Raw genomic sequence first — 14,022 nt, forward strand, 5'->3', positions numbered from 1 at the left:
GTTTACAAAACTGGCGCTGGCTTTTAATAGAGAGTTATCGCAGGCATTGTATACAATGCAGCTTTGGTGTTTTCCTTGGGTGACAGTGGACCCTGCTTGCGCTGGCTGGAGCGAAGAGTACTAAAAACTCCTATGCCAGGGCAACCCTATTATGTCATTGGTAGCGAAAGAGTTAAACGTTCTCTGCCCGTGCAATCGCCTTCTTGTGTTTACTAACGCTTTTTATTGGCGTCTCTGCGAGATAAGTCATTATAATGTGGATTTAATCGAGTGCACGCCATGAAGGCCGTTACGTTTACTGTTTGTCTTTCTGCACGTGTTATTTCAGGTGGCTGCCCTGGAGATACTTTGACGACGGTTTTTATGCTTCTTCACTTTGCGAAGGGAAGGTTTTTAAACTGTGAGGAGTGCCTTTGATTCGCCGGATTACGCAAGATATGGTATCTGAGCAGACCTGGTGGGATCTGGGCTAGTTCCTGGCCTTTTAATTTGAAGCCGTGTCTGTTCTGGAAGACTTTCATAAACGTTTTATACCGATTTAAGGCGCTGGAATCCAAGCTTCTGAGAAGTGTGCCACCCGTCCCACGATTATGGCGAATGTGGAGTCCATGCCCACAATTACTAGCCGCATTAAGAATCTGCTGCGCTCCCCATCCATCAAACTTCGGAGACACAAGCCAGGAGTCAAAAAAGAGGACATCGGCAGTAAGGTGAGTGTCTGGGGCCCTTGAGATCTCAGGGCAGCTCTCCGATTTGCGCCTTCCACCTAATTATTTGACCTGTTCTCACATTTGTTCTGTATACACTTTAAAAGGTTTTGATTTAACCCAGTTTCTGGTACAGGTATTAGTGTTCATGATAAACATCTCATTTGTTAAGAAGAGAATGCTGTGTACTTTTTGCACCCAAAATCATTGTCTGATGTGCCAAAGCAACTGATATGAGAAGTTTTGAATATTGTTTTCTAGAGATGCGAACACTTATCTACATTCCCATTAGTATGTTCTCTCAATGCCTGCCCGAAGTCGTTTAGTTTCTAGCCCTGAGCTTGGACTTTGTGAAAAGTCTGATTTGCCTTTTGGGTGTAGTTATTATGCTGCCTTACATAGTGTTTATTTACTGCAGTGGTGGTTGTGTGCTGTGGAGGATTTTTACGTGCTATCTAGGAGGATGGGTTAGGATTATAAATTTGAATTTCTCTGTTTTGCCTCCTGCTGCCCAGTTAGCTGCTTTAGAGCATATATTGAAGCTTCTTGTCATATCAAACGTTTTCTGACTGTGGTGTAGAGCTTATTCATGCAAGCAATCCCATATGCAGGACAGACTAAAAGCTATGGTTATGTCTCCTTCTTCCCCATTTTTTTTTTTTTTTTTTTTTTTTTTTGTTCTACTCGTTTTTTTTCTGGGTGTTATCAGATTTGAGAGGGTGGAAAGAAGACGACCAGTTGTGTGGTCATGAGGAAGCAGTTTTTATAGGTATTTGTGGGGCAGTAGAACCACTTGCGTGAGCAAATGTTTGAGAACTGCTTCCTCCAGTGTACTTGACGCCTAGGATGTGCTTTTCGTGTACACTAGAGGGGTTTTTAAAACGTATTTTGATTTATTTAAATGATAGTAAAAAAACATACATGAAGGAAGAAGTTCAAGAAAAATGGGGAGAAGCACAATTGGAATTGTTATGAGTTATCATGGATTGATAAACTGGGGGTTGGGATAAAAGAAATAGGAATGTATCTAATCATCAGTCATTAAAGGTTATGGCACATAATTACATAAATAACCTCAACATCACATGTCTTAGCCATTTACTAGGCATGTGAAGTGTTTACGTTCATCAGTCCCTTGTTTGACTTGCGCATTGTGAGATCTGACAAAGGCGATCCGGTGTTATCTGTGTTTCTATAAATCATTCACCTTTTGAAGGTGAGGAGATATTGTTAAAGTTCCCATGGGGCTCCCATTCTTCCTTTGTCTGAGAAGACTAGGGCTTCAGCATACCTCTATTACATCACTACAAAAAACAAGCCTTGAATCCACTCATTTGTCATAGGTACTGGACCTGCACCCCACTAGATTCCTTCTCTTATAACAAATAAAAAGGCCATCAGTGTAGATCGCTTTAACCTGACAGGTTCTTCAATCATCAACCCTAATGCTAGCGCCCTCACTAAGAAATTATAGTTCCAAATTCTGTCCCTACTGCTCATGGAGACCTGTTTTGTTTCAGACCTGCAATAATGACCTTTGTTTGTTTTTCAAGCTCATTCCTAGAACCTCCTGTGTTTGGCATGGTCAGCCTTAGTCCATCATGTGCTATCATACTATATGCAATTGGACTGGTTTCTAAATCCTAAACTAAATATATTCTTGCTATTGGAGGAACTTTTAAAAACTTAATTTAGAATAGATGTGTATCCTTTATTTTTCTCTGTTCTTTTCAACCACCCAAGCAGTGGGCACACAGCCCCTTTCTAGTTCACCTAATGGCTTTATTTAACCCCATGAATGTAGTAATTTAGGATTTTTTTTTTTTCCGGTTTACTCTGAACCCTCTTCAGCAAGTAGTGACCATAAATGAATACTATGTAGGTTGCTGGTGTCTTATGGACTCCGTCCCAATGCTCTGCCATCTGGGATGGGTTGAGGAGGGGTTTGGTGTTGCATCAACTTTTTACAAATGTAATGCACATTTTTGACGAGAAAAACAAACTTCTATTTTTTTTTTTTCTTTTCAGAAAAATGACACTTTGCACACAGATCACTTGTAAACTTAACTTGCGATCTGGTGCTAGAATGGTCCTGCCTGTTGAAATACAGTTCCCATGGTCTCATGGTTCCAACTCAGTTGTTGGCATGTGACATCATAATCGGCAGGCAGCTAGTTTCAGTGTCACTAGCTGAGGGCTGATTATCTTGACACTGTATGGACTTCTGAGTTTGATATCTTTGATTTTTCGGAAGATCTTTCTACACGTCTCCATCAGTTGGTATCCTCCTGCCATCATGGAAGTGACACCCTCCACTGCTCCGCATATGACAGATGGGTAGAAAGTCATGGCATGTCGTGTCCGTAGGAAGCGTAGGACTTGCAAGGTCTGGTGGATGGATTATATTTTTGTGTTCCATTTCTCTTTTAGTCTTTGAGGGGTTACAATATTAAGTGTGGGTTTTAGGCTAAGACTGCAGTATTCTTTTATGTTTATAACATGATGGATGGTAACGAGTACCGTCATGCACAGCAGTATTCCTCTTTTGCAGTCTAGTATATGCGTTCGTGGATTCAAATATATCTAACCTGAATAGAAGACAATTAGTGCACACGATATGAGTGTACTGACTGCACAACAAGAATACACTGGTCACTAACTGCATGTTTCTGGTTGGGACATGTCGCCAAATGTTTGCTGATCATGGCATTATTCTATGCACACTGTGTTACATTTTTAACCTTTATAGGAAATCTGTTTGTTTGCTCTGCCTTGTATATGATTTTGCAGGAAATTAGGTGGTACGAACGAGGCTGATCTGGGAATTTAAACTGCCCTGGCACTTGGTTTTTAACTTGTATCAGTAAATCCAAAGAAACCTCCTTTGGGGGGGGGGGGGGGTTTCCCCATAATGTGATGTTACTTTTTATATTGAAAGTTGCTGCAACGATCATAAGTGCTTAAGGGAATTGTTCAAATGTGATTATGCCCATTGGCTAGCCTGAATACAGTGCTTAATTTGTAAGACAATAAGTGCTGTTGCCCAAAACCTTACTCAGAAGCCCACGGCTGGTGCAATGAAACGTTGGAACGCTGAATAGCATGGCTGCGAAGCCCTGAATGTCTGCATTGAAATGACTGATTTACATAAGTCATTGGTGCTCTTAAAGATAAAGTGTAATTTAATATGAACAGGACACATTACAGCATTAGTCTTAGGTTTTTTTTTTTTTTTGGGAGAATGTTACCAGGCTTTTTATTTTTCTCTGTAGCAGATGTGCCTGTGTTGCTGAAATAGAATTTCTGCGATGTGATTGGAATATTAAAACTGGTTTATTGGCGAAGGACCCAACAAAACCAGGTACCATGCGAATACCACATGGACTTCATATGGGGTGTTTTCATCAGTTCTGTTATGGATTATAGGCTCAGCCATACAAATGGGGTAGTGTTTCTTGGGAGAATTGGACGAATGTTTGGTAGTTGGAATTTTGTAGATCCCTGTATATTTCCAAACTTTACCTCACAGAAATGTGAGGCACATGCATGCTTTTGTGAAGGGGGTTTGGGTCATGGGATGCACACTGGTCACAGTGCAGTCTCGTGTGTCTAGTTCTTACAGATATCCGAGTTTAGTATCTCTGTACCTGTGCCCAAATACTGCAGCCACTGGCATTGCCAAAATGGGTCAGTTTTGATAGTGAAAATGTGATGTCTGCGTTTTTGAGGCCTCTTTCTGTTGCAGGGGATCGACCCAGACACACAACTGGATTGTGGTTTTTATTATGGTCTGGCTTGATCGCACAGCTGTCGCCAGACAATTATGTGAGCATCACTAAAAGGACTTTGGTTTTGCCTGCGTTTTGGGAGCCAGGAGTACATGTTTTGATTGGGCAGAAGGCGTGTGCTTCTACAAAAAAGTGCATGCCCTCAACACATCTGCGTCGCGTTTATTTATCCAGCTGCCTGTGTGTTACACCCTAGTATTTTAAGTGGTTTTCCTAATCCGGTTATATAAATTAACACTAATCCTAATTTTGTAACTTGGACACATTTAAAAAGTGGATAGGCTTCCTGCATCCCAGTCTTTTTAATACATCAGATTTGTGCCATATGAATTGCTGCATAGTTTTGTTATAAACTGCAGCTCAGTTGTTGGCTTTGGGTATTTAATATTTTTGGGCAACCAACACTATATATCCCTGCAACCATGAGTGTCATGCTGACGTAACAATTTGAATTTTGTGTACTTTTCAGAAATATATGGTGTTTCTGTATTCACCAATTAGTTTCACACTATTTCCCCACCAGAAACTGCTGTAAATAGTACTCACAAAAAGTAGTAAAACCTGGAGTAGCTCTTCAGGAATCTTTTTTATTTTTATTTATATATATATATATTTATTTCAGTTGTACTTGTTTTTCAATGCTGGGAAGATGATCGTAGCACAGCAAACCTGTTTCCTTTTTTAGGGAATAAAACCTTGTAAAGTTCCCCTCCCCCAAAAAAAGCCAAAGATTGCAACATTTCGTCTTTTCTCTTTGTTTTTTTTTTGTCATTGGAATTTGCCTACCCTGGATAGCTTTCAGAGTTTACATGATGTGGGGAGTCTACAGGAGGTTGGGTAAAAATACACAAACCTGATCTGCATACCTTTTTGTTGAAAGGGGGGGGAAAAAATTATGAATCCTTAAGTTTGAAGTGCCCCAAACATCAAACAAGCATTTGCAATGCAATGGGTCTCGCATTTGCTCGAGTTACAGCTATTAGGTTGTAAACGCCTAACCAGACTTTTCTTGCCATATAAATTAAAAATGAAAAGTAAACCTGTTTCACATAAGTGAGCCGATTCAAAGCGACACGGCATGAGCGTGAAGGAGACACACAAGGAAAAAGAAGTTCACTCACGGTCAAACGTATGGACAAAAGGGCAATTAGCTAGGTTACAGGATCGATGTTCAAGGTGGTAACCAAACTGTCCCAAGGAGGGACAAACATAAAGCATTAACCAATGATGAGAAAGGATTTTTGAATGGCAAACCCATGAAAGAGCGATAGTGATGGGTGTGACGTGGGTATGTTTAAAAGACCAAAAAGATAACCACACGTCGGAAAAGCAGCACTTGGGTGCTGCTATGCTTGACCTAAAAAGGGCTCTGCACAGGAGCAGGAAAAGCCTCAGAAGCTAATGGATTATTGTACCTGATGCATATGTGAAGATAAACTGTGATATTCCATAAAACAGTTTTCTATGGCTGGCAATGTGGCGGTGAAGTAAGAGCCCGTGCACTTTTCTGTCTGGGTCCACCTGGGTTAAGAACGACCCAAGCTGACTTGGTTGCCATTGAAGGATGAAATCTGATCCCTGCGCTGTTAGAACTAGGGCGTCCAGGAGGTCTGGTGCTGCTGCCATGTAGAAGTTGAGTGTTTGAGCGGGACCTAAGACTTTGAACACCACAGCCAACATAGCGGGCGGCTCAGAAGAGCAAGACTGAGCTATGAAGCCCTGACTGGAGCTGGTTGTAATACTCCCCGCCCCCCCCATGCAAATTCGAGAGGAGCCTGACCCTCTATTGCCAATTGGACTTCTGTATACTTAGGCTTCTGTGTTAAACTGGAAAAATGTGATCCACTGACTAAGATTCAGTTTTCTTTATCCATTTTAAGGTATGCCCAGCGTGTTTAAGGTATCTGAGAATCTGTGTATGAAGACCAGCCACACACATATATAATAACGTTTTTGTCATGGTCCTGGTCCTCGACCATTTCAAATCGAATGTTTAACATTGGTGAAAGCTACCCCTCTCTCTAATGGAGAGAGCCACTGAATAGATTATCTTGCTCAGACTGCTGCATGCACTCCAGAATACCCATCACGAAGTTAAGTAAGATCACTTATAAAAACCTTTATGCCCCTCTAAGCACCTACTGTAGAATGGTTGCATGTCTTCTAATATGACTACCCTGCAAAGAGGCAATATTTGATGGAAGATTTGGCCTGCCATATATTAGTAGTCTTAAACAAATGGGCATTTGCCTCTTTTCATTAGACTTCGTTGAAGACTGTTAAGATCGCTTTGATCAAAGTGTATACTGCGTCTATATATGGGGAATTAAACTGAGTGCCTCGCACTACAAACAAAACACGGATTTACATATGGAACCTGCCACTAGACACTTGAGGTGGGTGTACTACTGATTAGAAAGGCACTTTTGTGACCCACTGCTCTTCAAATCTATGAAATCTCCTACTTTTGTAGTATAGGATGAGCGGAGTGTATACCCACAGGGGTATATTTGGAGTGGAGGGCGGGGGGGGGGCGGGGGGGAGTGATGACCTGATGTCCCTTCTGAGCAACTTTAGCCAACTCTGAATTGCCTGTTGGCTTTTGTTTTAGATGTGCTGTACAGAGTTGCATGAGGCTGATGGATGATACCCTGGAGTAGTTCCCCCTGGAGCGTAGAAATGTTTCCGTCCAGGCCAAGATGACCACTGTATCTCTCTAATACACAAGACACTGAGCAAGTCCCTAGGAGACATAGATTTCATCTAAAAATGGGAATGGGTCTGATCGAAATGATGGACTGTGGTGTGTTTTGTTGTGTGTTTTTTATTTATTTATATTTTTTTTTTTCCAGGAAAATTGCAATTAGCTCTCGTTTCTGGCTAATGTAATTTAAACTTCTCCACAGGGTAATTTACACACCCGTTTCTTAAGCCGGGAGCTGGTAAACCATGATGGATACCTGAGGAGATACAGTGAATGATGTCATGCCCTAAAACTGAGGCTTCAGGGATTTTGTGGGGGAAGCTCCACAGGCCATCACAAGGACAACTACCCAAAGTGATTGTAGAATTTTATATTTGTGGTGTGGGGCAACAGCCCTCCCTCAGTTTTGAATGTTTCTATGAAATCTGGGTCTCGTGGTGCAGAAGGTACCTTGGTGAAACTTTTGGGCAGGCATGAGATATGGAGGTGTGGTGCACAAACATGGATTGGTGTTTGTGTGTTTGGGGGAGGTGGCAAGCTACTTGTAAGGGATTGTTGGAAGCATTCTGGAACTTATTGAGCCAATGGATGTGCCTATTTGAGTTCATTTGACTTCTGGTGGAGGTAAAAATGTGGTGTGACCAATGGAATTGTGGAATGAATACCCTGTTCAGAACTCGTGTGAATCGAAGCTAGAAAGTCCATAATATCTGCAAGAGGTGTGATGTGTGCCTTATGTGATCCAGTGACCCAAAGCCTTGGTCTTTGGGCCGTGTGAGCTTTTTTTTTTTTTTTTTTTTTTTTTTTTTTTTGGTTGAGGGGGAACTGCCAAAATACTAACAAGATCTTCACAAAAATTGGAAAAAAACAAGATAGTGGCCGGTTTACTTTTTTATATTCCAAATTAATGAAGTGGGCTCTCTTGTATCCTTCTGAAATAACTTTCTGTCATTTAACTTTTGAACTTCATGATCAATTTGAGCAAAACTTTCAGGGGTTGGGGGGGGGGGGGGTAAAGAGGAAATTGATGTATAAATTTGTCACATGGTGCATAGGTTATTAGCAAATCGAGAAACTCTTGTCACAGATTAACAGCTCTGACCACAACTACAGTGGTGCTAACATTCATAATGTATATTTGTCATCCAGTGTACTGTTGAACTGTCAGTTAAATGTATGAAGAAAATAGTTACTCTCCCTTCCTGGGCAAACGCCATTTCTGTTTTAAGCCTGTTGTGTGATATCTGTTTCGTTGGAATGTGTTTCACACCTGTGCAAACTGTCACCCTTCACATGGGCAAGCTGGGGCAGAAGCTCGCTGACCCTTCTGACTTCAGTCCTGGAATGTCATTCAGTAACGTGATTTTTAAGGAATGCGTTGTACCTCTCAAACTGGTTTTAAAGTGCTCATACCAGCTGTCAGCACACAGTTCACACTTATGAGACCGAAAATGTGCGCCTGTTTCCAATAGAAATGTGTCTTGATCCAGGGCAAGATTAACTAAGTACTGTAGTTAATAATTAACTTTGGCATTGAGCGAGGGCCTGTCTGTCACTCACATCAACGTGGTCAGGCTTGTGCTCCCCAGCATAAGTTGGTTCTGGTTTCGCTTGTTAAAACTCCGCGGGCCAGAGATTCCTGGTACTAGTGTGTTTTGCAGTCAGCGACCTAAAGGGTTTATCCGTTGGTCCTGTATGAGCTCTTGTTAAACTGTTTTTAAAACGGCCACAAACCCGAGCAGAAGTCGCTTGGAGTAGGCCGCTCGACTGGCGTGTACTTTCAGATCGGGCATCCGAGCTCTGCCCCGGCATGTTTTGAAGCGGGCTACTAAAATGGAGGGGGGTGGTGAAGCAGATTTGTAGAAACGAGTGGGTACCCACTTGTAACTGCAAGTGATTAAACCTCCATGTTAACACCCCGGGACCTCATTTGTGGCCTTTGTAATTACTCCACAGAGCGGCTGCTGGTTCACTGCTTGAAACCTCGGGACCGTGGGATCAACCACGTAGTCATAGGTGACGTGAGCACGTAATTTGTAATACTTGTCCATTTAATCCGATGCCGCGTTTAATTTTTATTCGATCTTTTTAAGCATGTTTATTGACTGCTGATTAAACTCGCACAGGGAATTTAAGTGTAAAAACCCCGGGCAGGGTTTGCACTATTTTATACGTCATTTTTCTGGCAGCGTGCATTCCTAGGATTTTTTTTTTTTTTTTTTTTTTTTTTTTTTTTTTGTGTGCTCCTCAGCAAGTTTAAAATCGTTTTGCCTTAGCGAGAACACCCCTCTTTCTGACGGGAAGCAATAGTGTTTAGGTCAAGTGTAGGAAACGAGGCGGCGGTGGAAATTAACAGCTTGAATTGTGCAGCTTGCAATCCACTTAGTTATTTAAAGCTTTGCCAATATTTGTTCCTTTTAACATTTGTACATTTCATATTTTGTTGTTGACTGAATAGTGCAGTTGACTGGTAATCTCCTCTGTATCCTGCCACGGAGACTAGTCACCCCAGAGAAATCTGTGTAGCCAGCATGCTACTATAAATAAAAGAAATAGCTTCCACCTTTTTCTGGCATATGCAGCTTTCACTCTGCTTGCCTTATGGTCCTGCCTTGTATTAAGGATACATAACCTTATCGCACAGAGTGTAGATCCACTGGCCTACCTCTATTCCTTCCGTGTAGTATCCTGTGCCATATATACCTCAGATGCCGTGATGTCTGGGACGGCGCATGTGATCACGAGCCGAGTAGTTCTATGTTGCTTGGATAGCAGGACTGTACCTGCAGCATCTGATGTTCATAGACTGACATGGGGATTGCGTGCAGTTAAATTAAAAAAACAAAACAAAAAAAAAAAAAAACATCATAGTGCAAGCTAATTCTATGTCAGGACCGGAGGCTTCGGATTATGCTTCTCTTAACTTTACTGACAAACACAGCAGCCAATAAACAAACATTTTTTCCAAAAACTACATTTCCCATGAGCCTTAGCCCACCAATCATAGCACGATAATGTCCGTAAATTGCTCAGACAACACAGTCCTTCCTCTTTCTTTGCTGCTCCAGCAGCCAGTTAAGTCACGCACGCTGCGCTCTGTATTTGTTTAAGCTATTTAGGGAATTATCGGCGCGTCCAAGTTTGATTGCTAATGTTTTTGAAATGCGTTTTAATAAGTGTTATTGTATTGTTTTAAGGAGCTCTTGCTCCCTGTACCATTGCAGTTGATTTGTGGAGTGGGAGCAGGCCTTAAGCAACGAGCGTTCGCTCGTGTTGGAGGACGCAGTCCTCTTTTGATGCCCATGCGCGCGCGCGCACCATTTCCCGATCGGAAGAGTTTTCCGACCGGCTTGGTGCGACGCAAGCTACGCTGGGCACCTCGTGCAATTTTGTGGCCTCAGAGCGCCCGTAGGGGCTGTAATAATACTGTCTGAGCCTGGCTCAGGAGGCTTTTTGTTATAAGACTTAAAACTTTTTGAATATTAGGACAGGTGGCTCCCTCCACTATATATAGATAGAAATATTAAGGACAGGATTCTATTAAGGACACAGAGGCGAGGATTATCCCACCCAGTTTTTTAGCTATATTATCAAGATGGTTAAGGTTTGATGGTCATTTAAGTCAATAATATGAGTATGATCAATTGTCATAATTTTTAAATAATGAGAATGATGCCCACCCATGATACTTTGATATTAGTGGTTGTTTTTTCGTTATTTCAGGAAATCCTAATACGACTTCATGAAGGATATCAAGGAAGCAGGTGTTTTGAGTTCATCTTCCAGTTCGGGAGATCTTCATTAAAGAGTTGGAAGGAGTTCTAGATCAAGTTGGCAAGTTCGCATGTTTGAACTGTTTCGCAAAGAAAGAGGAAGGACTGTGGTGTCTGAGCTATTTACGGACATTATCGTGCTATGATTGGTGGGCTAAGGCTCATGGGAAATGTAGTTTTTGGAAAAAATGTTTGTTTATTGGCTGCTGTGTTTGTCAGTAAAGTTAAGAGAAGCATAATCCTCGCCTCCGTGTCCTTAATAGAATCTAAAATTCTTGACGCGATAGCTAGAAAATTTTTAATCCATAGGATTGGGGCTCCATCTACTCAAACCTGTGGTGAGCTGCCTGTCAAAGCTAAACTGACTTCAGTCACTTGAATATTCAGAGACTCCAATTGTTAAACCACATTGTGTCGATTACTACAAGGCCAACCACAAGGTTTTTGTCTCAACACTAAAGAAGTATAGTGTGCATTTTTGGTCTATGGTGCCTGAAGTTTTCTGTTGCTAAAATGAACCATTCTGGTCAGAAGCTACTTTATACAAAATAATTCAACACTTATAGCAGCTATAAAATTTTGATTTACGCACATGGGAGTGAACGAAGACTGGCATTATGTGAGGGATGTGACCTTATGCAGCTTGTCCCAGATATCTAGTCACTCCCTAGTGAGTGATGATGACACCTACCAATAAGCTCATGCGTTGCCTCTCCAGCCAGTGCACTTATCACATGGAGATTCCTGCAATGGCTTGATAAACAAATGTTGACATCTCTCCCCATTCAGCCTTTTACAGCAATGGAAGTGCTTGGTAGTTCCCATCAGATGGGGGGGAAGCCTATACTAACAGTGACTTCCTTGCTCCTATGAGGGAGTCTAGCTCCCCAGCGTCTGTTTCTGTTCTTTTCTGCTCTTTGTGCGTCACACAAAGGACTTTACCTGTTGCTTCTCAGCTACCTCTCTGTATAAAGATCTTGGTAGAAATCACGAAAGACCTTTGCCACGCCTACATCGTCTATTGCCTGATAAAATTAACCTTTTATTGTCGCACCTTTCCTTCATCCACTTTGCTGGTCGCACAGTTGAGTACAATCTACCTGCGTTATTAAGGCATAGACCTTTTGTTTCGTCTACCGGAGTGCATATTCAGCTTTGTCTATAGCCAAGGTGTGCACAAAAGTGCAACATGAGAACCTTGTGCCAGATTCTGACCCTTTTATTGAATGCTTCAAGTGCTGGCCGATCATTCTGGAGTTCCCCACTCCTTTTTTGCAGGTATCTTGTTAAAATGTGCTGTTGTGGAGGTGAAAATGCCTCATGACAACTTTCAGTATATCCCAGCGTCTGTCAGCTTTCTGTCTACATCATTCTGGTAAAGGGCTCTATGGCCTCCCCTTCTTGCTCAGAGTGCCTGATTTCCGAGGAGGAAGATGTTAAATTACCAGTGTACTCTGGGACAGTGGGCTGTGAATGCCACTGGGGCAAGATTTGACTGGCTTCTCCAACAAGTAGCTCATGAGCTACTGGTAGCTCTCCAGCTACTTGTAAGTAGTTTTCCTGTGTGCAGCCAAGCTTACTTAATTAGAAACTTTTGGGTGGTTAAATTAATGTGTGTAATTGAGGTAATCCATAATTTCAAAAATATATTGAAAGCTGATATTTGACTGGTAAGTTGAGCAGCAGTGGGAGACTTATTACTAACATTATTCCCTTTGTGTTGGTGGGCATTGCAGCTGTGCATCTCTTGTAGAGATATTCCAAACTGACTAAGCCTTTTTAGATTGAGCATACTAGCGCTGCTTTTCTGACATGTTGCTATCTATGTGGTCTTTTAGCCATGCCCTCTTCACGCCCATCACTTTCACTTGTTTGTGGGCTTGCCTTTCTAAAATCCTATATTATTGGTAAATGCTTTACGTTTGTCCCTCCTTGGGGCTGTTTTATTCCCACTTTTGGGACCACCCTTTTACATGGATAATTGCACATTTGCCGATTTATGTTTGACTGTGAGCATACTTTTTTCTTTTTGTGTTGCTCCTTCCACTCATGGCGGCTGTAGTGCTTTGTATTGGGTTGCTTATGTCAACTGTTTTACTGTTCATCTTCAGTGGCAAGAAAAGTCCAGGTAAGAATTTACAACGCTAATAGCTCTGACATGAGCAAATGCAGGGCCCATTGCATTGCAAATGCTTGTTTACATTACTGCTAGCAATCCTGCACTGACGTGCTCATGGCTGGTAATCCTGCACAGGGAGGCCCCTTATGTACTCCTGAAGTGTACAGGACTGATAATTTTGGTAGCTCGGGATGATTTTCGTTGAACAAAAGTAGCTCTCATTGGTCAAAAGGTTGGAGACACCTGGATTAGAGCAATCCTGCCCATCAACGTATCTGAGATGTGGGGTACTAATTTATCGCTGATAAAGAAGTGGTCCAATTTGGCATACAAGTGGTGTGCCCAGAAGTAGTATGGTAGACTTAAGATGGTTCTCTAAGTATGGTCTGCTGAGTGTCTGGCTTGTGTTGGTTCTTTTGTGTTACAACTTAGTGTTTATCTTCTCCACTAAAGAGGCATAGTGGTGAGTTAGCTGTCAGTAGATCATGCAACCTTTGTTCTTGCAGTATTTCTTTATACATGTATTTCTTTTGCGTTTTACTTCTTGGAAGTATTTGGCAATCCAGTCTTGATCGTTTATGTTAATTGTAAACAAATATGTGAGTATCTTCACTGACTCCATGAAATGTATGTTATGAAAGCTTCAAAATAGAGTTCCAGCTTATCTGGGGTTCAGCTTTCTATAGTATTATTGGGTCCGTGATTACCACTGCTTTTAGTAAAATACTGTTTTATTTAAGGACTCCTTTGAGTGTGTATGTGTAGTACATGTCTCCTTCCCCTTAAATGCCCCCCCACAATCTATATTGCCCTCTTTGTGTGCTGCTTTCCACTACACCCCCCACCAACCCAGCTCTCAGCTCGTGTGAATGTATGTATGTATGTATGTATGTATGTATGTATATGTGTGTGTGTGTGTGTGTATATATAT

The 14,022-nt window shown here is 41.7% G+C and overlaps 1 protein-coding gene across 3 annotated transcripts in view; it reads left to right on the top strand.

Annotated features, from left to right (window-relative positions):
* Nucleotides 1-14,022, top strand: part of MAPKBP1 (mitogen-activated protein kinase binding protein 1) — a 533,456-nt gene that overhangs the window by 1,601 nt on the left and 517,833 nt on the right. For all 3 annotated transcript variants that reach the window (XM_069208767.1, XM_069208768.1, XM_069208769.1), the window contains exon 2: nucleotides 329-710. In XM_069208767.1, the coding sequence (XP_069064868.1) occupies nucleotides 591-710 (120 nt within the window). In that variant the 5' untranslated portion in view covers nucleotides 329-590. The remainder of the gene's footprint in view (nucleotides 1-328; nucleotides 711-14,022) is intronic.

The sequence above is a fragment of the Pleurodeles waltl genome, chromosome 9, assembly GCF_031143425.1.
Source record: "Pleurodeles waltl isolate 20211129_DDA chromosome 9, aPleWal1.hap1.20221129, whole genome shotgun sequence".
NCBI classification, from domain to species: Eukaryota; Metazoa; Chordata; class Amphibia; order Caudata; family Salamandridae; genus Pleurodeles; species Pleurodeles waltl.